Source organism: Chiloscyllium plagiosum, chromosome 44, assembly GCF_004010195.1.
Source record: "Chiloscyllium plagiosum isolate BGI_BamShark_2017 chromosome 44, ASM401019v2, whole genome shotgun sequence".
Lineage (NCBI taxonomy): Eukaryota > Metazoa > Chordata > Chondrichthyes > Orectolobiformes > Hemiscylliidae > Chiloscyllium > Chiloscyllium plagiosum.
In genome coordinates this window covers 10540832-10565365 of record NC_057753.1, presented here as the reverse complement: position 1 = coordinate 10565365, position 24534 = coordinate 10540832, and the positions used below count along the sequence as shown (strand labels likewise).

General features: G+C 46.8%; 2 protein-coding genes and 1 long non-coding RNA gene across 6 annotated transcripts in view; 2 read left to right on the top strand and 1 right to left on the bottom strand.

Moving 5' to 3' along the window:
- LOC122543653 (zinc finger protein 208-like) overlaps positions 1-24534 on the top strand; it is a 99940-nt gene that overhangs the window by 38674 nt on the left and 36732 nt on the right. The window lies entirely within an intron of this gene.
- On the top strand, positions 281-17801 carry LOC122543560. Of its 2 annotated transcripts, none has more exons than XR_006310094.1 (3): positions 281-452; positions 5413-5416; positions 17790-17801. It is a non-coding gene; the product is annotated as an uncharacterized LOC122543560 (long non-coding RNA). The 2 variants fall into 2 exon arrangements; XR_006310095.1 differs by lacking the exons at positions 5413-5416; positions 17790-17801 and adding exons at positions 2789-2790; positions 13969-13978.
- On the bottom strand, positions 9632-12322 carry LOC122543539 (zinc finger protein 239-like). Of its 3 annotated transcripts, none has more exons than XM_043682340.1 (2): positions 12107-12322; positions 9632-11206 (listed from the first exon to the last, which is right to left on the bottom strand). In XM_043682340.1, exon 2 carries the CDS (start codon positions 10820-10822, stop codon positions 10124-10126), a length of 699 nt encoding a protein of 232 aa, XP_043538275.1. In that variant the 5' UTR covers positions 10823-11206; positions 12107-12322; the 3' UTR covers positions 9632-10123. The 3 variants fall into 3 exon arrangements, with proteins under 3 accessions (XP_043538275.1, XP_043538276.1, XP_043538277.1); XM_043682341.1 differs by lacking the exon at positions 12107-12322 and adding an exon at positions 11955-11995; XM_043682342.1 differs by lacking the exon at positions 12107-12322 and adding an exon at positions 11631-11718.

Below are 24534 nucleotides of genomic sequence, written 5' to 3'. Positions count from 1 at the left end.
TGACCTCTCCGCCCCCACCCCAGTCTGACCTATCACCCTCACCTTGACCTCTTTCCACCTATCACATTTCCGACACCCCTCCCCCAAGTCCCTCCTCCCTACCTTTTATCTTAGCCTGCTGGACAAACTTTCCTCATTCCTGAAGGGCTTATGCCCGAAACGTCGATTCTCCTGTTCCCTGGATGCTGCCTGACCTGCTGCGCTTTTCCAGCAACACATTTTCACCCACTCCAAGATCAGCAAGGTTGCCTTTGTGTGGAGCCACAAAAATAGGGGAAATAGTAAATGAATATTTTGCATCAGGAGCCGGTGAGCATTCTGGATGCGGATGGGGTTAAGGGCCTGCTTGGGAACTTGTCGGCCGCCTGGGTGGTGGAGTTCTACTGGTCGTGGGGCGGCCCCTGTGTCAACTATGGGGCCACCTGGAAGGTACTGGGCCCGGGAGGTGAAAGGTGAGGCAGGTTGGGGGGGAGACGGAGGGGAAGGAATGTGGGGCCTGTCCTGTCATAGTGACATTTTACACTCACTTTCCATTTGCTTTTACTGGGACTTGTGCTTTTATCCTTTTAAAAAAACTTTTTGTGCATTTTACCCTGTCTTTTTTAAATCCTTATGCTTTTTTACCCTTGCTGTTACTTGTGCAATTGCTTACACTGTGTGTAAATACTAGTGAAGGAGATTATGCACCAGCATGTGATGTACTAAGCCTTGTTATAGTTTGTTATTTGTCAGAGTATACTTTTTATTATTTAGAGATGTCAGAGTTGTACAGCATGGAAACAGACCCTTTGGTCCAACCCGTCCATGCCGACCAGGTATCCTAAATTAATCTAGTCCCATTTGCCAGTGCTTGACTCATATCCCTCTAAGCCCTTCCTATTCATCCAGATCCTTTTAAGTGCTGTAATTATACCAGCCTCCACCACTTCCTCTGGCAGCGCATTCCATACACTCACCACCCCACCGTCTGCTTGGAAAAGTTGCCCCTTAGGTACCTTTTATATTAGATTAGATTACTTACAGTGTGGAAACAGGCCCTTTGGCCCAACAAGTCCACACCGCCCCGCCGAAGCGCAACCCACCCATACCCCTACATTTACCCCTTACCTAACACTACGGGCAATTTAGCATGGCCAATTCACCTGACCTGCACATCTTTGGACTGTGGGAGGAAACCGGAGCACCCGGAGGAAACTCACGCAGACATGGGGAGAACGTGCAAACTCCACACAGTCAGTCGCCTGAGGCGGGAATTGAACCCGGGTCTCTGGCGCTGTGAGGCAGCAGTTCTAAGCACTGTGCCACCGTGCCGCCCACATCCGCTCTCATCCTACACCTATGTCCTCTAGTTCCGAACTTCACCCCTACACTGAGGAAAAGACAAAAAAGTTGAGCAGCCAGAAAAAATGCAAAAGCAATAAAATGTCGAGCCACGTAAGGGGGGAAAATGTGGCTCTACCCTTTTCTTCTCCTATTGGCATTTGGACACACAATCTGGTCAGTAACACCAGCATTGCCACAGAGCATATTGTGTACCCTCTTCGGTGTCAACAAACAGGTGCATGTTCGTAGGTGTCACCAAAACTTTGAGCATGTTCCTCGCTATCGGCAGAAAAGACAGGAGATCTTCTTTTGATGGACCAATAAGGAGCACTGGAGGACCAGAAGAGACTTGTCCTCCTGCCAATCAGAGCCCCCCTATTGTCTGAATGTGGAAGGTGGGCCATGAGCTTCTGAAGCTCCTGCTGCTCCTCTCTCTCTAAATGAAGATTGAGCTTCAGTCCAGACTGCAACTTCTTTCTGCTGTCCAATATCTGTGGGAACAGCACTCTTTTCTCACCACAATTTACGTTTATTTTTCATTCTGGGGTTCAGTTGTTTACTTTAAAGGAAAAGAAGTGAATCCAGGGAGGGGACAGACTCAGGAAAGGTTGGTCAGTGTCTCGACTGGAAGAACAGAGCAAGCCAGGCAGCATCAGGAGGTGGAGAAGTCGACGTTTTGGGTGTAACCCTTCTTCAGGACTGGGAGTGGGTGTAGGGGGAGCTGCAGAACAAGGTGGTGTCAGGGCAGGGTGGTTGAAGGGAGGAGAGGGTAGGACCTGGTTGGTCAATGGGAAGAAGGAATCTGGTTGGGGGCAAGGAGGAGTGGAACGAAGGGGGTGGGGCTGGGAAGGGAGTCGGGGGATGGTAAAGGGAGGATATTTGAAATTGAAACTCAACATTGAGTTCTCCAGGCTGTTGGCTGCCCAGGTGGAAGATGAGGTGTTGTTCCTCCAATTTGCGGTTTGGTTCGTTGTGGCAATAGAGGAGGCTTAAGATAGTCATGTCAGAAAGGGAGTGGAAAGGGGAATTAAAACGGGTGGTGACTGGGAGGTCCGATCGGCCTCTGTGGATCCTGCTGTGACGCTCGGCGAACTCAAGTTTATGCTTGGTCTTCTCTACAGTGGAGAGACCACAATTGGCAAACACGTGGCAAGTACAATAGCATAATGTGAGGTTATAACTTTTGCTGTGAAAATAAAAGCAGAAAGGAGGTGTATTGTTTAAATGACAATTTATTGGGATATGGAGAAAGTGAGAATTGCAGATGTTGGAGGTCAGAGTTGAAAATTATGGCACTGGAAAAACACAGCAGTTCAGGCAGCATCCGAGGAGCAGGGAATTCAACATTTTGGGCACGAGCCCTTCATCAGGAATGATGTGTGGATGTACAAAGGGGCCTCAATGTCCTTCTACACCAGTCACTGCCAGTTGTCAGACAGGAGCAGCAAGCAATCAGCAAGGCAAGTGGTATGTCAGCAAGAGGAATTGAGTTCATCTGTTTTTTGAAGAAAGAAGTGAATGTTTATGGGGGAAGGCAACAAAATGGTTTTAAGACCAGTCCAGAACAGATCAGATACAGAACAGATCAGATACAGAATCATACAGCATAGAAACAGACCCTTCAGTCCATGCTGTGTTCTCCAACTAACCTTGTTCCACCTGCCTGTGTCTTGCTCATATCCCTCGAATGTTTTCCTATTCATGTACTTATCCAAAGGTCTTTTGAATGTTGTTACTGTACCGGCATCCACCACTTGGTCTGGACATTCATTCCACTCACCTTCAAAATTTGCTTCCTAATCTCGAAACCCCCACCTTAGGGAAAGGACACCCACCATTCACCTCATCTATCCCCGTCTTTATTTTCTGAACCTCTGAGGTCACCTCTCAACCTCCTATGCTCCAGTGAAAAAAGTCCCAGCCTATCCACCTAGATGTAGGGAAATCCATATCCAGTCATGATCTGTTCAATGTTGGTTTAGGCTCGAAAGAACAAATGGACTACCCCTGCTCCCAATGTTCTCACTCTGTGTCCAGGACAACAAGAGACCATCTGACATAGGAGCAGAAATTAGACCATTCAGCCCATCAGGTCTCCCTGTAACCCTCAATTCCCTTACTTAAGAACCTATCTATCTCAGTCTTAAATATCCTCCGTGATCTAGCAATGAATTGCATAGATTCACCATTCTCTGGCTAAGAAGTTTCTCCTTATCTCCATTCTAAAAGGTCTTCTATTTACTCTAAGGCTGTACCCTCGGGTCCTTGTCTCTCTTACCAATGGAAACATCTTCCGAACATCCACTCTGACCAGGCCAGTCAGTATTTTGACCCTTCAGGATGAGGTACAGCAGGGATTAGTTTCAGCGAAAAGAAAATGGAGGGACAGTGTGTGGTGTGGAGATTTTCAGCTTCTAGGGAATGAGGGAGGGAAAGAGAGTTTGGTATAAATTAGAATTATTGGGATTGGAAACGGACTGAGGTGTGGTAGATGGAGGGGTGGAAGTGGGTACTGCAGATTAGAGTCAAGATTAGTGTCGTGCTGGAAAAGCACAGCAGGTCAGGCAGCAACCGAGGAGCAGGAAAATCGACACTTCGGGCAGGAGCCCTTAATGAGGAATGACAGATGGAGCTTAATTTAGATAAATATCAGAAAAGATTTACAAGGATGTTGCCAGGGTTGGAGGATTGAGGCTGGAGATTAGAGTCAAGATTAGTGTGGTGCTGGAAAAGCACAGCAGGTCAGGCAGCAACCGAGGAGCAGGAAAATCGACGCTTCGGGCAGGAGCCCTTAATGAGGAATGGCAGATGGAGCTTAATTTAGATAAATATCTGAAAAGATTTACAAGGATGTTGCCAGGGTTGGAGGATTGAGCTATAGGGAGAGGCTGAACAGGCTGGGGCTGTTTTCCCTGGACCATCGGAGGCTGAAGAGGTTTATAGAGGTTATAGACCTTATAGAGGTTTGCAAAATTATGAGGATATCTGGTCGGCATGGACGGGTTGGACCAAAGCGTCTGTTTCCATGCTGTACATCTCTGACTGTATAAATATGAGGTGTTGCATTTTAGACAAGCAACCCAGGCAGGACTGACACAGTTAAGGGGAGTGTTGCTGAACAAAGTTCTTGGAGTTCAGGTTTATAGTTCCTTGAAAGTAGAGTCATAGGTAGATAGAATAGTGAAGAAGGCATTTGGTATGCTTTCCTTTGTGGTCAGAGCATTAAGTAAAGGAGTTGTGAAGTCATGTTGTGGCTGTGCATTGGTTAGAGCATTTTCGGAAGACTGCTTTTAAGTTCTGGCCTCCCTGGTATAGGAAAGAACTTGTGAAATTTTGAAAGGGGTTGGAAAAGACTTATGAAGCTGTTGCCAGATTTGGAGGGTTTGAACTGCATGGAGATGCTGAATAGGCCAGGGATATTTTCCCTGGAGCATCGGAGGCTGAGGTAACCTTTATAGAAGTTTACAAGGGACATGGATAAGGTGAATACCCAAGGTCTTTTCCCTGGGGTAGGGGAGTCTTCAATGAGAGGGCTTATGTAGAGGTGAGAGGGGAATGATTTAAAAGGGACCTGAGGGACAACTTTTTCACACAGAGGTTGGTGCATGTATGGAATGAGCTGCCTGAGGGAAGTGGTGGAGGCTGGTACAATTCAATCACTTAAAAGGCATCTGTGTGCGGACATAATTTGGAAGAGTTGAGAGGGAAATGGGACAAATGGAACTAGATTAATTTAGGTTATCTGGCCAATATGGACGAATTGGGCTGAAGGGTCGGTTTCCATGGTGTAGAACTCTAATTGCCTTTGGTGAAAGCAGAAGTGTGGTTGTGAACTGGACTTTCGGAGCAGCTTTCAAAGATGTCTTGCCCTTACTGGGACCAGTAGAAATCTCAATGAAATCTTTCATTTGTGAAACAGCAAGTAACTAAGTGAGACATCTGGGATTTTGGTGGAAAGTGGAAATTCGTTATACTGTGGGAATGAAGCCCTAAGCTATCCAGTCATTTCTGCTGGTGGATTAGACAAGGTCACAAGGTTTGGAGGACTGGATTTAGAACAGAGATAAGGAGGAACTACTTTTCCCAAAGAGTAGTGAATCTATGGAATTCTGTGCCCAAGGGAGCAGTAGAAGCGGCTTCATTAAATAGATTCAGGACACAGTTGCATGGGTTTTTGAACGGTAAGGGTATTAAGGGTAGTTGGGACAATGCATGGAGGAGGAATTGAGGCGATGGATAGATTAGCCATGACCTTAATGAATGGTGAAGCGGCTGGACGAGCCAAATGGTCTATTCCTGCTTCTATTACTGTGAAACTATAGCCCCGCATTTTCCATGGCTAACCTACCTAACCTGCATATCCCTGGACACCAAGGATAATTTAGCATGGCCAATCCAAATCAAGGCCGGGGAGCAATGTGGTGATGTGGAAAATGAGCACCAGAGAACGATAGAAAGGGACAAGGACAGTAAATGCACCAGCAATCAAAACTGAATTCCAAAGATCACAAAAACTGAAACTAAAAATGGTGTGTCTGCATGTGCGCTGCATTGTAGCAAAAGTGCAGTGCCCACGTTGAAGAGAATAATTATGATCGGAGACTCCTTACAGAGACATGGCTTCAGGATAACGAGGATTAGATCCTGAATATCGATGGTCTGGTAAAATGTGAAGCTAAGTAAAGCTAGAGGATTAGCACTGCTAATCAAAGCACTGATCACAGGGTAGTGTGGTGTCAGCTCGGATTTCAGGTCCTGATTTCTGTCCTCTGTTGATCTCCCTGTTCCCACAGAGTAAGATGTTGTCTGTTCTCAGCTCTGAAGGATTTCTGCTGAAGCTTTAACCCCTTTTACACCTTCTGGAACAATAAAACATTGTCAATCAAGACCCAACCCACAATCTCCCAGCCTGTCCACCATCCAGACACTGTGTAGTCATAACAGGGAATCAAGCAAGAAAAATGAAACAAAATTCAAAATAAATAGGTGCTTGTGTTTAATGTTTGTTCATTCAGAAGTAAACCAGAAATAGTGGTCTCCCAGGATTCTTAAGGTGCCCTACTTGAGGAATTCTGTCTCCCTTACATCTAAGTATTAGAAGCCAGCTGTGATTTACAGTAATATTTACACCAGCATCTGTTATGAAATACACCACTGATATAGACTTTTTCTCTTTCATGAGCACATGCGCACACACAGGTCCAAAGGGGTCAATTTGTATTTACCAAATGATAATTGCAGATACATTCTTTTTTGCGCAAAAAATGCACAATTTGCAGGCAATCAATCCATGTAATATTTTATAAGTTCCACTTCGGAAATAGGACCAAGATTGGGATACAGACTTTGCCCTCAATCCATTGTCTGAGCTAAGATGTCACCTTTTGTTATAAAACCTTAAGTTATCTCAAGAAGGTGTCTTACAGGAAGTCCTGGGGCTTGCATATTAATGATATCTGAAACCCATTCTAAAAGATGAAAGACTTAACAATCCAGGTTTGTTAAACATATCATTTCAGTGGCATGACACTGCAGTGTTTTTTCATAAATTCAGTGCCTTAAGATCTGATTCGCCACAACCACTTGATGAAGGAGCAGCAGTCAGAACGCTAGTCCTTCCAAAGAGACCTGTTGGGACTCTAATCTGGTGTGTGATTTTTAACTTTGTCCAGGTGAGGGTATATTGACCATGCTAAATTGCCCATAGTGCCCAGGTATGTGCAGGTTAGGTGTACTAGTCAGGGGTAAATGTCAAGCAATTGGGGTAGAGGAATGGGTGTGGGTAGGTTACCCTTCAGAGGATCGATGTGGACTCATTGGGCTGAGTGGCCTGCTTCCACATGGTGGGGATTCTCCGAAGGGAAGAGATTTACGCAAACCATCCAGGGCAATGCAGGCGCAATGCGGGTCAGCCCTGCGCAGCAGGTGCAGTGCAGAGACCTGCCTTTGGCTTTGCCCCGCCCCTCATTCCCTCCACACCATGCTCCTTCCCCAGCCCATCATCCAGACACTTTGTCCTACCCCCTTGTCCCATTGTTGATGTCACTGCGTGGAAATGGTTTTGTGAGTTTGAGTGAAATTCCCTCTCTCTGGGCAACTCTCTATTCTGGGCGGGAGAGGATGGGACAGGAAACCTGTTCACTTGTAGTGACTGGAATGAATCCAGAGATGGGGGTAATGGGGAGTTGGGAGTCAAGTTTTGTCTGTCTTCCCCAGCGTTGGAGGGGAGGGAGGAGTCCAGAACTACAGGGCATAGAATTAGGGTAAGGAAAGATTTATAAGGACCTAAGGGGCAACCTTTTCATGCAGAGGGTGGTATGTGCATGGAATGAGCTGCCAGAGGAAGTAGTGGAGGCTGGTACAATTTTAACATTTATACCCATCCAGATGCCTTTTATGGGTAGGAATGGTTTAGAGGGACATGGACGAAATGATAGCAAATGGGTCACTACGTTAATTTAGGATATCTGGTCAGTGTGGACTGAAGGGTTTGTTTCCAAGCTGTACAACTCTATTACTACATACTTGGAACCAATTTCACAAGACGAGGAATAAGCCATTCACCCCTCAGTTTTTCCTGAGTTATGGTTGAACTGCACATATTTCAGTGCAGGTTTCAGCAGCTCTTTTAAAAAAAATTGAATGTTTTCAGACTTTAATGATGTTTCTGAATATCAGTTTAGCTATACCCAATTTTAAAGACACGGTGGCTCAGTGGCTAGCACTGCTTGCTCACCTCGGGCAACTGTCTGTGTGGAGTTTGCATGTTCTCCCCGTGTCTGCGTGGGTTTCCTCCGGGTGCTCCGGTTTCCTCCCACAGTCCAAAGATGTGCAGGTCAGGTGAACAGGCTATGCTAAATTGTCCGTAGTGTTAGGTGCATTAGGCAGAGGGAAATGGATCTGGGTGGATTACTCTTCGGAGAGTCGGTGTGGACTTGTTGGGCCGAAGGGTCTGTTTCCACACTAAGTAATCTAAGCCATTTCTGACCCCTCCTGTCTCCCACGTTGAGTCGTCAGCATCCATTCTCTCTCTCTCTCTCTTCATAGGCTTGATATAGCGATCAAAGAGGGCTGAAGAAATGACGTGGTGGGGGAGGGGCAGCAGTAAAAGTGGGCCGAAGGGTCTGTTTCCACACTAAGTAATCTAAGCCATTTCTGACCCCTCCTGTCTCCCACGTTGAGTCGGAGTCGTCAGCATCCATTCTCTCTCTCTTCATAGGCTTGATATAGCGATCAAAGAGGGCTGAAGAAATGACGTGGTGGGGGAGGGGCAGCAGTAAAAGAACAAAGATAATGGACGGGGGGTGGGCTGAGGGAGGGGGACAAGAGAAAATGGACAAGGGTGAGAAAGAATGGATCAGGTGTTCGGGGAGAGACAGAATGGACAGGAGGTGCTGTGGATCATGGGGGGCAGTGGACTGGGGGCACTGAGTGGCGGAGGGGAATGGCCAGGGGCGCAGTGGGTGGTGGTCGCAAATGTAATTTAACTGCAGAGCTTTTCTGTCTTGAGAATGTTATTTAAAAGAAGATTTGGGATTAATACACCCAAGAACAAAAACCCCTTTGAAAAGATGAAAGATTTTATCTAAAATTATTTAATGTATCACATCTGTGTGGCACTGGACATCTTTGGATAGAAATTCTGTGATCATGATCTTATGATGATGGAGTGGTACTCTGAAATCTAGTGCTTCCAAATAAATCTGTTGGAGTATAACCTGGTGCTGTGTGATTTTTAACTTTATCCATCCCAGTCCAACACTGGCACCTCCACATCATGCTGCCTGACCTGCTGCGCTTTTCCAGCAACACATTTTCACCTCCACATCATTTCCAGTGAACGCAGTCCACACCTCCCAGTGCTGCCAGTAAACTTTACAATGCCTCTGAAACGATGCAGTACCTGCACTCCTGAAAAATTTACAATTTCTACTCATTCACTGCTCCATCTAATATATTACATTGCGACCCAACTTTGTTATAGCCTCAGAACCCCCCCAAGCAAAAAAAGTGTAGAAAAGTAGCTTTTTTTTTTAAAACAATGTGGGCGGCAGTGGTTAGCACTGCTGCCTCACAGCGCCAGAGACCCGGGTTCAATTCCCACCTCAGGCGACTGACTGTGTGGAGTTTGCACAATTCTCCCAGTGTCTGCATGGGTTTCCTCCAGGTGCTCCGGTTTCTTCCCACAGTCCAAAGATGTGCAGGTTAGGTGAATTGGCCATGCTAAATTGCCCGTAGTGTTAGGTGAAGGGGTAAATGTCGGCGAATGGGTCTAGGTGGGTTGAGCTTCGGCGGGTCGGTGTGGACTTGTTGGGCCAAAGGGCCTGTTTCCACACTAAGTAATCTAATCTAAACTCAAGGTCAAAACATACACACACCACCACCGCACCCCTTTACTATTCATTAGCACTGAGTTGTCCCTTTGTAATTGGATCCATGGTACAGCCATACCCTGTGTCCAAGTAAGTTTCTCCCTGTTCATTTGCCATGGGAAGGGGCAATGTAGAGTCAACTGCACTGCTGTGGGTCTGGAGTCACGTGTAGGCCAGACTGGGTAAAGGATGCAACTGGGACAATTGAGTGAATCCTTTCCCACAAGGCAGTTTCCTCCTCTACAAAGGGTATGAGTGAATCAGATAGGGGTTTTCTTCCCCACCCCAAACCCTCACCCCCAAGAGAATGCCTTCTCTCACTGAAAGTAGGCAAATGGCCACTCCCCCACATGGACCCACGTGGGTCAGCAGCTAACCGAGCAGATGAATCCCTTCCTGCATTCGGGGCCCCTGAAGGGCCTCTTCCCCTAGTGGAGCCGCTCATGCCTCCGCAAATTGCCCACCTGACTGAACCCCTTCCCACACACGGGGCACCTGAAGGGCCTCTCCCCAGTATGGACTCGCCGGTGGGTCAGCAGGGTGGAGGAATCGCTAAAGCCCTTCCCACACTTGGGGCAGCTGAAGGGCCTCTCCCCCGTGTGGACCCGCTCGTGGATCAGCAGGGTGGAGGAATCGCTGAACCCCTTCCCACACTCAGGGCAGCTGAAGGGCCATTCCCCGGTGTGGACCCGCCGGTGCCTCAGCAGGGCGGAGGAATCGCTAAAGGCCCTCCTGCACTCGGGGCAGCTGAAGGGTCTTTCTCCTGTATGGACCCGCCGGTGGGTCAGCAGGGCAGAAGAATTGCTGAAGGCCTTTCCACACACAGTGCAGAGGAACGGCCTCTCCCTGATATGGACCTGCTGGTGGGTCAGCAGGTTGGAGGCCTGGGTAAAGCCCTTTCCGCACTCAGGGCAGCTGAAGGGCCTCTCCCCTGTATGTACCCGCCGGTGCTTCAGCAGGTCATAGGAATAGCTGAAGGCTTTCCTGCACTCTGTGCAGGGGAATGGCCTCTCTCCGGTGTGACTGCGCCGATGTGTCTCCAGGGCAGATGGGAAACGGAAGCCTTTTCCGCAATCGCCACACTTCCACAGTTTCTCCACAGGGCGGGATCCCTCAGGTTTCTCCATGGCCGATGCTTCAGCCACACACAAATGCTTGTAGAGCTCCTTCCTGCCGTGAATTCCTCTTTCCAGGCTGTATAACTGTTTCAGGTTCCACAATCAGTGCGCTGGAACAGTAGGATCTCTCACTGATGCTCAAAGAGAAATGAAAAAGCTTTGCTCCTTCTCACAGAATCACAGGCAAAAATCGTTGCTATCCTGATGGGTTGGGTGACTGTCAGACATTGACATCAAAGTAAGAATTTCAGAGGCTGGAGAGTCAGTGCCAAAAGTGCGGTGCTGGAAAAGCACAGCGGGTCAGGCAGCATCCGAAGAGCAGGAGAGTCAATGTTTTAGGGATAAGCCCTTCATCTGTTCAGTTTGAAACATCAGTCTTCAGATGTTCAAATACTGTGTAAAAAGAGATTACAAAAATCACTGTCAGTGCAGGGTAGACATTCAGAACAAGCAATTCTACTTTCTGCAGAACATTCAATTTTGTAGAATAACAAAAGAAAATAAAGCACCATCCCACTCTCTCTCCCCCTCTGTTCTCACTCCGCTCAAACTAATTCTCTTGAAGGTGCTGATTCAGGATCTTACAGAGGCAGAAAAGCAAAAACGTCAAGACTGACATCTCTCTGCATTTTGGATACTGTTGAGAGTGAGCAGGTCTGATTTTGGGTAGCCAAAAAAATTCAATTCAGGGTGAACCTGCAATGCAGCTTATCGAGGAACAACCAAGCACGCAATGGTTAACATCCCCAGAGGCACAAACAGGCTGCAACAAATGAGGGAACATTATTGAAAGAAATGACAAACATTTAAATAGCACCTGGAGGAACTGCAATAGTTGTCCCTTCCTGTCAGAAAAAATAAAACACAAAAGGTGGCCCAGCCACGGCTAACAAGGCACATGATGGATACGACTGGATCCAAAGAAGGGGTTAGGTCACTATCTCTGTGTGACAAGATGCCCTTAAAGGGCACACAGACCAAGCTCAGGGCCAGGTCTCTCAAAGTGAAATGAGGAAATTCCAGCTGACACAAAGGCTGCCTCGAGGTTGGAATTCTCTCCCGGAAATGACCGCGGATGGTGACCTCACCAAGATGGCCGCCCGCGCTCCCCGCCCCAACACAACATGCGCCTTACCCTCACAAAGATGGCGGCCCGTTGCCCGGGCAACCCGAGAGCTCCTTCGCCGGTGAAGTAAACACTGGGTCTGTGGGGCTTCTATTGGAGGCCTGAGGCCTCCCCCTAGGAGTTTATAAACTCCCCAGTCTCCCTCCTCCCGCGGGTCCCAATCCTACCCTGTCTCACTGTCTCCTCTCCCCCGGGGGCAGGAGCCAGGTCTTGGCGCTCGGGGCCCGGCGACCTCCCCGGGATGTTCCTGAAACCTGGTCCTGTTCTGAAGGAGGATCCCCGGACCCGAGACGCGCTGCCGGACCTGCTGAACTTTTCCAGCGGTTTCCAGTCTTGCTCAGTCAGCTGCCCGCGCCATCCCTCTCCCACGCTCAAGAAGACTGTCTCCGTCCCACTGCACATGCGCCAGACCGCAAGGGGCGGGGCCCCGGCGTGAGGTCGTCGTGGGCAGAGTGGGCGTGGTTTGGGTGGGGCGGGGCGATCATTCTCCCCGCCCCCGGCCACCTGCAAGGTGGGCTTCTCTGAAGTTTGAACATAGTTTTTCAAAGAAACTTTCACGCATACATAAAGGGATACTAATAAAATGAATAAAAGTAGGCAAGGTAAGTTACAAAAGGAACCTAGCAAAAAATATCAAAAATACCAAAAGCTTCTATTAGTGTGCGAAATGGAACGGAATCGCTCAGGAAAATGTTAGTCCCTTGGAAGATGACTCGATCGGCTGAATGGCCTCATTTCTGCTCCTACGTCTTATGAACTTATGAACTCTGGAGCAGGCAGGGCTTGAACCCAATCCGGGGTTAGGTCACTATCTCTGTGTGACAAGATGCCCTTAAAAACATCAAATCCTCCTCAGCGGGGAATTGAACTCCCTGTCTCCCGAGTCACAGGTGGGGACACTAACCACGATACTACCGAGGACGCTCGTCAGTTGCCAGATAATGGATTTGGGGTGGAAAATGGGTGTGTGTTTCACAAACTGTTATAGACACGATAGGCTGAATGGCCTCCTTATGTGTTGTAACATTCTAAATCTGCCAATGATCTGACCTGTTTCACACAAGCATAGTTCCCCCCGGGGAGATACTCGAGGTGTGTACGGGCTGTAGGAAGGGATCCAATTCCCTATTTGACCTGGAATGTATTCCCCACGTGCACATCAGGTAGAGGTGATACACCTGCTCCACAAGTGGGAAGGGATTCACTGAGTCATCCAACCCCAAGTACATCAGTGACTTCCTACTGGACAGAAAGGGTTGAACTCAGCAACAACCGCTTTAAAACCACGTTCCCTTTTTTATAGTCGTAGCGAGATTCACAGTTTTCTAAACTGTGGGCCGGTACTAGTGATGTTGAGAGACCAGGTTTTGAATGCATGACTGCCCAGGTAACAATGGTTGCTGTGGGGCTCACAGTGATGTCGAGGGGCCATCCCTTTCGATGCTTAGTTGTTTCTTTGGTATTGGCAGGCTTGGCCGAATGGACTGCTCTCAGAGGCTGGATTGCTCCTGCAAAAAAATGCCAGCAAAAGGAAGATCTATGCTTCTTTTTGGGAGGAATTGATTTCTTCAATAATTAGGATTATCTTGCATCAATAACCAGCATTCACTCTAATGTTTAGTCGCAAGTGTGTACCACGTACAGTATGCTTTGCAGAAATTTACCAAGCTTCATTAGATAGCTCCTTTCAAACTAGTACCATTAAGAAGGGCAAGAGCAGTAGTTACATAGGAGACCATTACCTGCAAGTTCTCCTCCAAGCCACTCACCATCCAGATTTAGAAATAGTTTGCTGTTTTTCAACATGTTGGACCAGAATCCTGGAATAGTAGAGTGGGTGTACTTCAGGCATATGGATTGCAGCATTTCCAGGAGGTAACTCACATGGAAGGAATTCCAGGCCTTATGGCTGAGGCAACTGAAGGTGCAGCTACCAACGATGGAGAAATGAAAATGGGAAATGTGAAGCAGCCCACACATCTCAGCATAGGGAGATTACAGAGATAAAGGTGGGAGAAACCACTCGAAGGATTTGAAGACTAAGATGAGCATTTTAAACATTGGATGTTGCTTGAATGGGTGCCAGTACAGGTCAGCAAACACATGAGTCACAGCGGAATGAGAATTGTTGCAAATGAAACAATAAAGTTTTAGATGATTTCAAGATTACAGAGGGGCGAATGTGTAAAATCATTGAGTCCAGCATTGAAGTAATCCAGCCTGGAGTGAAGGAAAGGACTAAAGATGATTCCAGCAGCAGCAGCTACTTTGAGAATGGGACAGGCTCGAATGAGATGACAGAGGTGGATACAGGTGGCTTCGCGCTGGCACAGAACAGAAGCTCCTTTCAACATCCAATGCAGCAAGTTGCAAATAGCCTAGAGTTACAAGGGAAAGGGGGATGGAAGCAGTCGCTCAGGAATGAAGATTGGTACAGAGATTGGAAACAGCAGCTTCATTCTTCCCAATGTTTAATTGGAGTGGATCGATCAATATGAAGAGTCTCAGCAACCAGAATGGACCATCAAATGACTGAAAGTTAGTTTCAGCTGGAGAGAAGGAACACTGGGAAGTTGAGGGAAACCACCTTCACCTGAACAGTTCTAACAGTGAGAAATTTCAGCCCTAAAGTTAGATTGGAGAAGGCTGAGAGAAGATTTTTAAAAAGTTTTGAAAGTCATGAGGGGTCTACTCAGAACAGAGTGTGAGAAACTGTTCACCATGGTGAAAGCATCAAGAATAAGGACGCAGGTTTCAAATACATGACAAGGAAGAAAATGATATGTGAAAAAGAAATTTCACACAGTGAGTAACTAGATCCGGAAGACATTGCATGGAACAGTGGTTTAAGCAGGTTCAATTAAAGGCATTGGATAATTATTTGATGACAAACAGTGGTTTAAGCAGTTTCAATTAAAGGCATTGGATAATTATTTGATGACAAGCAATGTACAAGCTTCCAAGGAAATGTCGGGGAAATAGCACATGGTCAGAAAGCTTATTCAGAGAACTGCACAGACACAATGGGCTGAATGGCCTGCTTCTGTGCTTTAGTAATTCAGTGGTTCATAATTGCTCATCGGATCTCAGTCAGCTATGAACATCAGACTAACATCTGCTATTTTGTATGGTCAGTCAGATCGATGTTTTATAATAATTCATGACTGGGGAGCTGCAGGGATTGGGACGAGGACCCCAGGTATTCACAGTATATGTCAGTGACTTAGATGAGAGAACTAATTGGAATGTATCACAAATTGCAGATGACATAAAGCTGGGTGAAAGGGTGAGCTGTGGGGAGGATGCAATGTTATTTGGACAGGCTGAGTGAGTGGGTAAATGTATGGCAGGTGCAGTTTAGTGTGGATAAATGTGAGGTTATCCACTTTGGTAGCAAAAATAGAAAAGCAGATGATTTAAATAGCTAACCTGAGAGGTGGGAATGTTCACCAAGAATTCATCCAAGATGGAGGATGGGAAAACATTGTGGCTGCAAGAGCTTTTTTGAGGTATTTTGGGTGTTGGAGGCAAATTCCTTGAATTCCAGGCAATTACTGGTTTTTACGCTGTTGCATTGTTTTGGAACTTTGGAGAAAAACAAAGTCAAAACAACAGCACTTTTAAAAGGGAGCAAGACAGACAAAAGCAGCGAGCATACGTTCAGTGAGGGAGAGAGAAAGAAACCCACACTGCTAACTGACACAGCAATGAATCTGCGCAGTTACTGGCTTTGCTGTTTGAATCCATGTATCTCTGGACATTGGGGTGCGTCTCAGAAAAATGAACAAACAGTAAAATTCACAGCTGATCTTGGGGGAGCCTGTCTGGGAGAGCTCACAGCACAGGAACAGATAATTGCATAGTTTTTAACGTGTAACCTTACTGTAAGTCTACAGAAGTGAGTAGAGTGGGTTCTTTCTTGATTATATGTTTTATTGAAATCTGAATCTTGACTAAAGTTTAAAAATATAAATGATAAATGCGAACTTAGCCCGGAGCACTTTTTCTGGGTCTGTAGATTTTGAATGAGCAAAGATGGCATTTAGTATAGTTATATGCCTGTTGGATGTGGGAGATTAGAGGAGTTTCCATTTTACTGAGGATTATGTCTGCAGGAATCGTCCTTGGTTGCGAATCCTATCAGATCAAATGGATCAGTTGGAGTGACAGTTAGAGGCAATGAGGAATTTACAAGAGCTAAGGGGTGTGATGGATGGCAGTTATAGGAAGGGAGAAAAGCCACAGATACAGTCAGGTAGATGGGGTAACCCCGGGAAAGGTAGGAGAGATAAACAGGTAGTACAGGAGTCTTCTGTGGCTACAGTGGAAACTTGATTATCTGAATCAGATGGGTGGGCACTATTTTGTTTGGATAATCGATTGTTTGAAAAATCAATTAAATGTTTTTCCTCTGGGGCTTGGAGTTTTAAAGTCTACTCTCTGTTCAGGAGAGTAGCAGCAGCTCACAACGCATGAGACCCCGCCCCCAACATCGCAGCTCCTCTGCCTGCAACCCCCACCCTCGTCCTTCACCGCCCCTCTGCACCTCCCCTTCCAGCACCACCCCACCAACCCGGTCCTACCCCCAACCCCATCCAAGAGAGGAGGGGGAATGGCATTTCTGATAAGGGATGGTATTACAGCTGTACCCAAGGAGGATATTCCTGGAAATTCACCCAGCGAAGTTATTTGGGTGGAACTGACAAATAAGATTCGATTAGATTCCCTACAGTGTGGGAACAGGCCCTTCGGCCCAACAAGTGCACACCGACCCTCCGAAGAGTAACCCACCCAGACCCATTTCCCTCTGACTAATACACCTAACACTATGGGCAATTTGGCATGGTCAATTCACCTGATTTGCACATCTTTGGACTGTGGGAGGGAACTGGAGCGCCCGGAGGAAACCCACACAGAAGGTGGGGAGAAGGTGCAAACGCCACACAGACAGTCTGCCTGAGGCTGGAATCGAACCTGGGACCCTGGTGCTGTGAGACAGTAGTGCTAACCACTGAGGCACCGTGCCGCCCCAAATATTGGGATTGTATTATAGATCCCTGAAGAGTCAGCTGGAAATTGAGAAACACAGTGGCTTAGTGGTTAGCACTGCTGCCTTGCAGTACTAGGGTCCCAGGTTTGATTCAGCCTCAGGTGACTGTCTGTGTGGAGTTTGCACATTCTCCCTGTGTCTGCGTGGGTTTCCTCCCACAGTCCAAAGATGTGCATATCAGGTAAATTGGCCATGCTAAATTGCCCATGGTGTTCAGTGCATTAGTCAGAGGGGAAATGGGTCTTGGTGGGTCGGTGTGGACTGGTTGGGCCGAAGGGCCTGTTTCCACACTGTAGAGAATCTAATCTTAAAAAAAGGAAATTTGAGTTATCGGTAAGAATAAAAAGTTGGTTAAGATAGGGGATTTTATATCTTTGCCCTCTCACTTAAAACTAATGTCCTCTAGTTCTGGACTCACCTGCCCCAGGGAAAAGACTTTGTCTAAATTATCCCATCCATACCCCTCATGATTTTATAAACCTTGATAAAGTCACCACCCCTCAGCCTCTGACACTCCAGAGAAAACAGCTCCATCTTATTCAACCTCCACCTGTAGCTCAAACTCTCCACCCGTGCCAACATCCTTGTAAATCTTTTCTGAACCCTTTCAAGTTTCACAACATCCTTCTGCAAATCTGAGATAACCTTCCTCGCTGTCCACTACATCTCCAATTTTGGTGTCATCTGCAAGCTTACTAACTATACCGCCTATATTCACATCAAAATAATTTATGTAAATAACGAAAAGTAGTGGACCCATCACCGATCCTTGTGGCACTCCACTGGTCACATGTCTCCAGTCTGAAAATCTACCCTCAACCACCACCCTCTGTCTTCTATCTTCGAGATAGTTCTGTATCCAAATGGCTGGTTCTCCTTGTGTTCCATGAGATCTAACTTTGAACACCTTACTAAACTCCATATAGATCACATCCACCGCTCTACCCTCATCAATCCTCTTTGTTACTTCTTCAAAAAACTCGATTAAGTTTGTGAGACATGATTTCCCATGCATGAAACCATGTTGACTATCCCTAATCAGTCCTTGCCTTTCCAAATATATGTACATCCTGTCTCTCAGGATTCCCTCCAAAACCTTGCCCTTCATTGACGTCAGGCTCACCGTTCCATAGGTCCCTGGCTTATCCTTATTAAATAGTGGCACCACGTGAGTCAACCTCCAGTCTTCTGGCACCTCACCTGTGACTATCGATGATAAAAATATCTCAGCAAGAGGCTCAGCAATCACTTCCCTAGCTTCCCACAAAGTTCTAAGGTACACATAATCAAGTCCTGGGGACTTATCCTTTATGCATTTCAAGACATTTAGCACGTCCCCTTCTGTAAACCCCACACAGTCAGTCGCCTGAGGCGGGAATTGAACCCGGGTCTCTGGCGGTGTGAGGCAGCAGTGCTAACCACTGTGCCAACTAGAGTAACTACATATGCACAATGGCTACAAGAGTAGGTCACAAGTCAGGAATAACTCACCTCCTGACTCCCCAAAACCTGTCTATCTTCTACAAGGCACAGGTCAGCAGTGAAATGGAATTCTGACCCACTAGCTTGGATGGGTGCAACTTCAACAGCATTCAGAAAGCTTGATACCATCCAGTACAAAGTCACCCGCTTGATTGGCACCAACTCCACTCACATTCACTCCCTCTGCCCCACTGTTCAGAAGCTGTAGTGTGTACAATCTACAAGATGCACCACAGAAATTCACCAAAGATCCTTAGAAAACACCTTCCAAACCAACAACCACTTCCATCTGGAAAGACCAGGACAACAAATACTTGGGAACCCTACCTCTTGCAAGTACCCTTTCAAGCCATTCACCATCTTGACTTGGAAACATATTACTGTTCCTTCAGTGTCACTGGGTCTAAATCCTGGAATTCCCTTCCTAAGGGCATTGTGGGTCACCGTACAGTGTGTGGACCACAGCAGTTGAAGAAGGCAGGTCACCACCAACTTCGCCAGGGGAACTAAATGCTGGCCAGTCAATGACACCCATGTGCTATGAGTAACATTTAATAAATTATCAAAACAGAGAATTGGAATCTGCAAACTCAACGTTCAGGTGGGACAGATGTAGTGCTTTGATTCCGTTCTTATTTGAGGACAGAGCGATGTACTGACACTGAGTTGGAAATAGAGCTTAGAGTTAAACACCTGTAGTGTTGCTTTCAGTACAATTACAACATTTAAGAACCATTTGGATGGATATATGAATAGGAAGGGTTTGGAGAGATATGGGCCAGGTGCTGGCAGGTGGGACTAGATTTGGTTGGGATATCTGGTCGGCATGGACGGGTTGGACCAAAGGTTCTGTTTCCATGCTGTACATCTCTATGACTCTATGACACATTTACTTGTCTGGCACAAAGGATTGCCTCTTGATCCATGTTGTGAATGGAAATAAATTTTGCAGTGGGTGACTTGCTCGTCCAACTTAGATAAGTAATCGTGCCACAGAAACATTGACTGTTTATTCGTCAGCTCAAGGGGAGAGACAAGTTGACCTAATGGTCACAAGTCACTCCGACGAGATACAGAGAGTTGTGTGATTATATAGGTTACAATTGTTTAACAATTAGCAAACTGTTAATTGCAGGATAATGAGCAAACTCAGGCACTTTGCCCAGTGACTAGCTTCAGTCAAGTAATGTCTGGACAGTGTTGGTCAGTAGCTGATAAGTATACAATAAGTCCTTGCAAAGAAAAGGATATTCCCATGCAAGGAAAGAATTTGTTTATCATGTATTAGTACAGCTGCAAGGCCAACTATCTCCACTGATCCTGGGAAACACAATCGTAACCTGGGAAACACAAGCTTTAGCAAGCAGGCACTAAGATAAAATTCAAAATGTTTTTCAGGCTTTTAATATGTGACAAAATGGCTGGCCAGAATCTAAGAATGCTCCCACAATTCCTTCCTTATTTCTTTTCACCAAATCAGGAGGGCAGTTCAGAGAAACCGGCAAAAGGAAGGACGTAGCCGAACCCAGGGGGGTTTGTCAGGTGGTGGTGGTGGTGAGTCGCCCAGGAAACTGTCACAGTCAGGGTCACCAGGATCGAGAGAGTGGGAATTGGTGGGGGAATGTCAGAAAAGGGAAGCCACACAAGTTGGAAAGATGCTGGGATATTCGGCATCGGAAGGCAGCCGAAACGGGCACAGCACTGTTTCAGGAAAATAATGGTAAGTGCTCGCAGAACAAAACCAGAAATGAGAAGCACAAGGCCCTGGAGGAGGCCAGAAGCCCACGAGCCAAGCAGCCACCCATCCATGTCCAAAGGTCCCAACGGGAAGTAGTGTCATGGAGGGAGGAGGCCATCTTGCGAATGTGGGCGGCAATGATAGTAATGTTCTCATGGAGTCAGGGATGCAGGCACAGCAGTCAGAGCTGATAAGGATACAAGTGCCTCCTTTCTCGGCTAACAGGTAGTCGAGGGCCATGTGGTTTTGGAGAGTAATGGTGCGGACAGTGACCATCCCTGCATTGAGCAGGTCAAAGGCTGAAGATGTGGCATTGGCAATCTCTTCCAGAGTGGTAGCAATTCGCCGAACCTCAACCTAAGCTGGAGGTTAGCATAGGGAGGGGAGAAGGTAGATAAAAGGCACTGAAAAGTTGTGAGGGTCCTCTTGATGCAGGGTTTGGAAGGCTCGAAAGGCGTAGTGTGGGAGTGGTAAAGGAAAGGGACAACATAACCTAAATACCAGCTGCCAGTCCAGGAGGTAGGCAGCCAGGGGTAGGCCATATGGCCACAAATGAAATCAGTGCCGTCGAAGGGCAACAAATGATTGCTTTGGGCTCCAGTCCAAAAGATGGGAAACGAAGAATGGATGGCGGTCTTGTTGGGAACCCTGAGGTTAAATATGCTCCCGTCCACAGTGTACCGGTAAGCAGTTGAAGTAATGAGCAGGGAGTACAGCCACTTACTGAAAACCAGCCTGCCATCCTGAGGGATGCTTGCTCTTGATGTAAATGCTTCCTAGAGGTGTAGTCATGGCTATGAGATTGGTGAGGAAGGGGGGGGGGGGGGGGGGGGGTGTACTTGAGGGATTGTATTGAGGCTGGATCCAACCTTTAAATGTGTCCATCTTATATCCCGCTGATTGCCAGCGGAGGCAGTTGTTATTTCTGTCAGAGTTTGCGATACCCACCAACTTAAGGAGACTAGAGAGATGTGAAAATTTGTGACAGCAGCAGAACGACACTGATGGAGCCACCATTCAGCAGTGTCAGAGTCATTAAAAGGTATGGATCTCAGGGGGATCCCTTCCTTGGAGTGGATGGGAATATGGTCACAAACCCAATAGCTAGAGCAGTTGTCCTTTTCTGCATAAAGGTATGTCATGTTAAAAAAATGTATTACACTGTAATTCCCGTTTACTTCAGGTCATCAGGCAAACCATTGTGTCCGAATCAAACGTAGTTAGTGAAAGAAAGATAAGGAAGAGTGCAGTGAAAGGCAGAATGATCAGGCTGAGCCATTCACGGATGAAGGCGAAAGATGTGTCTCTGACGGGGTCTTCTGGTGTCCCTCCAGGAGATGGTGCTCTTTTGCATTGCGTCCTGTGCGTCCATTCGGGCCTCCCCTTGACCTTGGCTGCTGAACGAGTGACCAGCCGGACTAGGAGTAGGCCTTTCCACCTCGACTCCAATACGCCACGGTCCTAATTCTTAGGATTGGCGTACCGGTGAATGTAAACTTTGAAGAGATTTGATTAACTGATGCAAATATTTCCCACTTGTCCAACACTATAGTGGCAGCTGTTTCAGTCATAGTTTCAGTCAGGGATAGTTTTGATTCATCTACTAAATACATCGACTTTAATTAGACAATATTCATGACAATGTACGCGAGGTGATTCTATAAAAGCAAGTTGTAGACAAGTGAAAAAGGCGAACGACGCAAGGAGGTGGTTAACAAACAAACACAGGGCATCCCTCTTACAGATTCATCTTGTATGTTTACAAATTAAACACGCTTCAGCTCTTTTCCTCATCTGGGTGCCACCAATAATGCACATAATCAACTAAAATAGGCAGCAGCAATGAAGGAACACAAACCAGTCCAGCAGAGGTCACACATTTTGGTTTGAGTATCGAGAGAGTACCCCATTTGAGGCCATAATTTGTGCTCTTCAGCAGGGGGCCTCCGCTGTGATTTTATGACCTTACCCAGGTCTGGCATACCATATTGTCTCTATCTGGGTTTTGCTGGGGATCCAATGGGCGTAAGGCTACCTGCTTGGCTGCAGCAACTATCTGCTCATCCCTTTGGAGACTGTATCCATTGCCTCAGCGTGAGCTGAACATCTTGATAATTGCCAGATTGCTTGGACAAAACAGCATTACTATTAGGCTGTCCCATGGGGGTTAAAACTCCTCTATGTTCCCATAAGGCTCCGTAATCGTGCCCAAGAACACAACGAGAGTCAGTGTATATTAGCAGATTTCCCATTTGCTAGGATGCCAGCATGTCGATCCCTATGTTAGTTCCAAGGTAACATTAAGGACACATCACTCCCCAGTGGTCATATTTCCACAGTTAAAGCAAGGGCCAGCCATTTGTCCCTGAGTGTAATATTGGGGCTGATCTGTCCCCATTTCCAGGGTCCCCTCGGGGAAGGGTTCCTCAGCAGGGGTCGCTGTGTGGGCATCTGAGGTATATTCCACCCCCAGTGGGTATCCTTGTCCCAATGAACCCTGTCACCATGGTACATGGCGTTTGGGATCGTAAGGGCGCTGGACATATTCGGTGTTTACCTGTAACTTGCATTGTGGTTCAGTCTGGTTCTGGTCATCCCAGTAGAAAACCACCGTTCACCTCATTATAGCGAATGGGAATTCTTGGACGAGTTCATATTGTGTGTCTGGATCATGTTGACGACATCAGAAGGAATACATGGCAAAAGCATCGGTTAAACAAAGGGCACTCAGCTTCTCGATTACTTTTCATTTGTATACCACTTCCATCAGACAGTTGGCCACTTATTTCAATCTCATAACACAACCCATTTTTATTCAGGCCACTCCCAGAATTTTGCTGCCTTCACATCTGTATTGTCCTGTGGTTGAGCTGGTTTCTCCTTGTGGTCAGGAGCTTGGGTTATTAACATTACTCTGATTCCCAGGATGCTCCCTGGTTTAGGATGGCTCTGGCCTCTCACCCCAATGATGTCAGCTCTGAAGCTGGTTACCCGTACTGGACCCTTCATCTTCAGAGTAAGGTAAAGTTTGTAATCAGGGGTGTGTGCTGGGGACTATCAGGAGATGTTAGGGGCTCAGTGGGTATCCTGGAATAAAATCTCCATCCCTCATCCCCATCAGTATCATCCCCTTCCTCAAACAGGTTTGGTATGCCAGATATAGGTTCAGGATTCTGAATAAAATCTAAGTTCTTTTTATTTTACAGCGTTGTTGCTTGAATCTTTTGTTTTAATGTATTCCTCAGCCTTAGTGGCCTTATACTATTTCTCCTGTTCACTTTGTTTTCCACTTACCCATTCACAGTCAGTTGTGAACATCTCCCAGTTTTTGGGAGTTCCGTCTCCCGCACATACCTCTCTCCCGCTATCACATGCAGAATTCCTCCAAGTGGCCAGTACTATGTGGGCGGCACGGTGGCACAGTGGTTAGCACTGCTGCTTCACAGCGCCAGAGACCCGGGTTCAATTCCCGCCTCAGGTGACTGACTGTGTGGAGTTTGCACATTCTCCCTGAGTCTGCTTGGGTTTCCTCCGGGTGCTCCGGTTTCCTCCCACAGTCTAAAGATGTGCAGGTCAGGTGAATTGGCCATACTAAATTGCCCGTAGTGTTAGGTGTAGGGGAATGGGTCTGGGTGGGTTTCGCTTCGGCGGGTCGGTGTGGACTTGTTGGGCCGAAGGGCCTGTTTCCACACTGTAAGTAATCTAATCTACTATCGGCTTCAAAGTAACTGTGAGGCAATGACGCCGGTCACTGACAATGTGTAAAGGGATAAAACCAAGCGATCCTACCAATTCATTCTGATTTTGTGATTCAGGGCTAATATAATCATTATCTCTCATTCAGAGGTGGAAATGAACAAGTGGCTAAGACTAAGACTGGAAATTCATTTATCGAAAATTCAATTTTAAATGTAAAATGTACACAGTTTCCAACGCTGAAATCAATTCTAATAACCTGGTTTCAGTCCCTTAATTTAAATCCCAGATTAAGTTCCCTAAATGGTTCTGACCAGTCATTGCTCATTCACAATACTATACGCCGTGAAATGACTGCAGCTGCATTAAAAGTTATTTGGTAACAAAATGCATCAATGCTAATGCATCAATGATGGCCGAATCCAAAGACACAGATATTAAGAATAGGATATTAATTTTTGTAACTTAATTTTTACAACAGAATGTTGATCTGAAACTTCCATTGTTAGTAAGCGAGGGAGCCTGCGCACCTCTCTCTCTCTCTGCCTGCGCCCCCCTCTCTCTCTCTGCCTGCGCCCGCCGCTCTCTCTCTGCCTGCGCCCCCCTCTCTCTCTGCCTGCGCCCCCCTC

What these genes read in the sequence shown, in the direction of transcription:
- LOC122543539 (XM_043682340.1), bottom strand. Translation starts at nt 10,822, where the DNA reads ATGGAGAAACCTGAGGGATCCCGCCCTGTGGAGAAACTGTGGAAGTGT.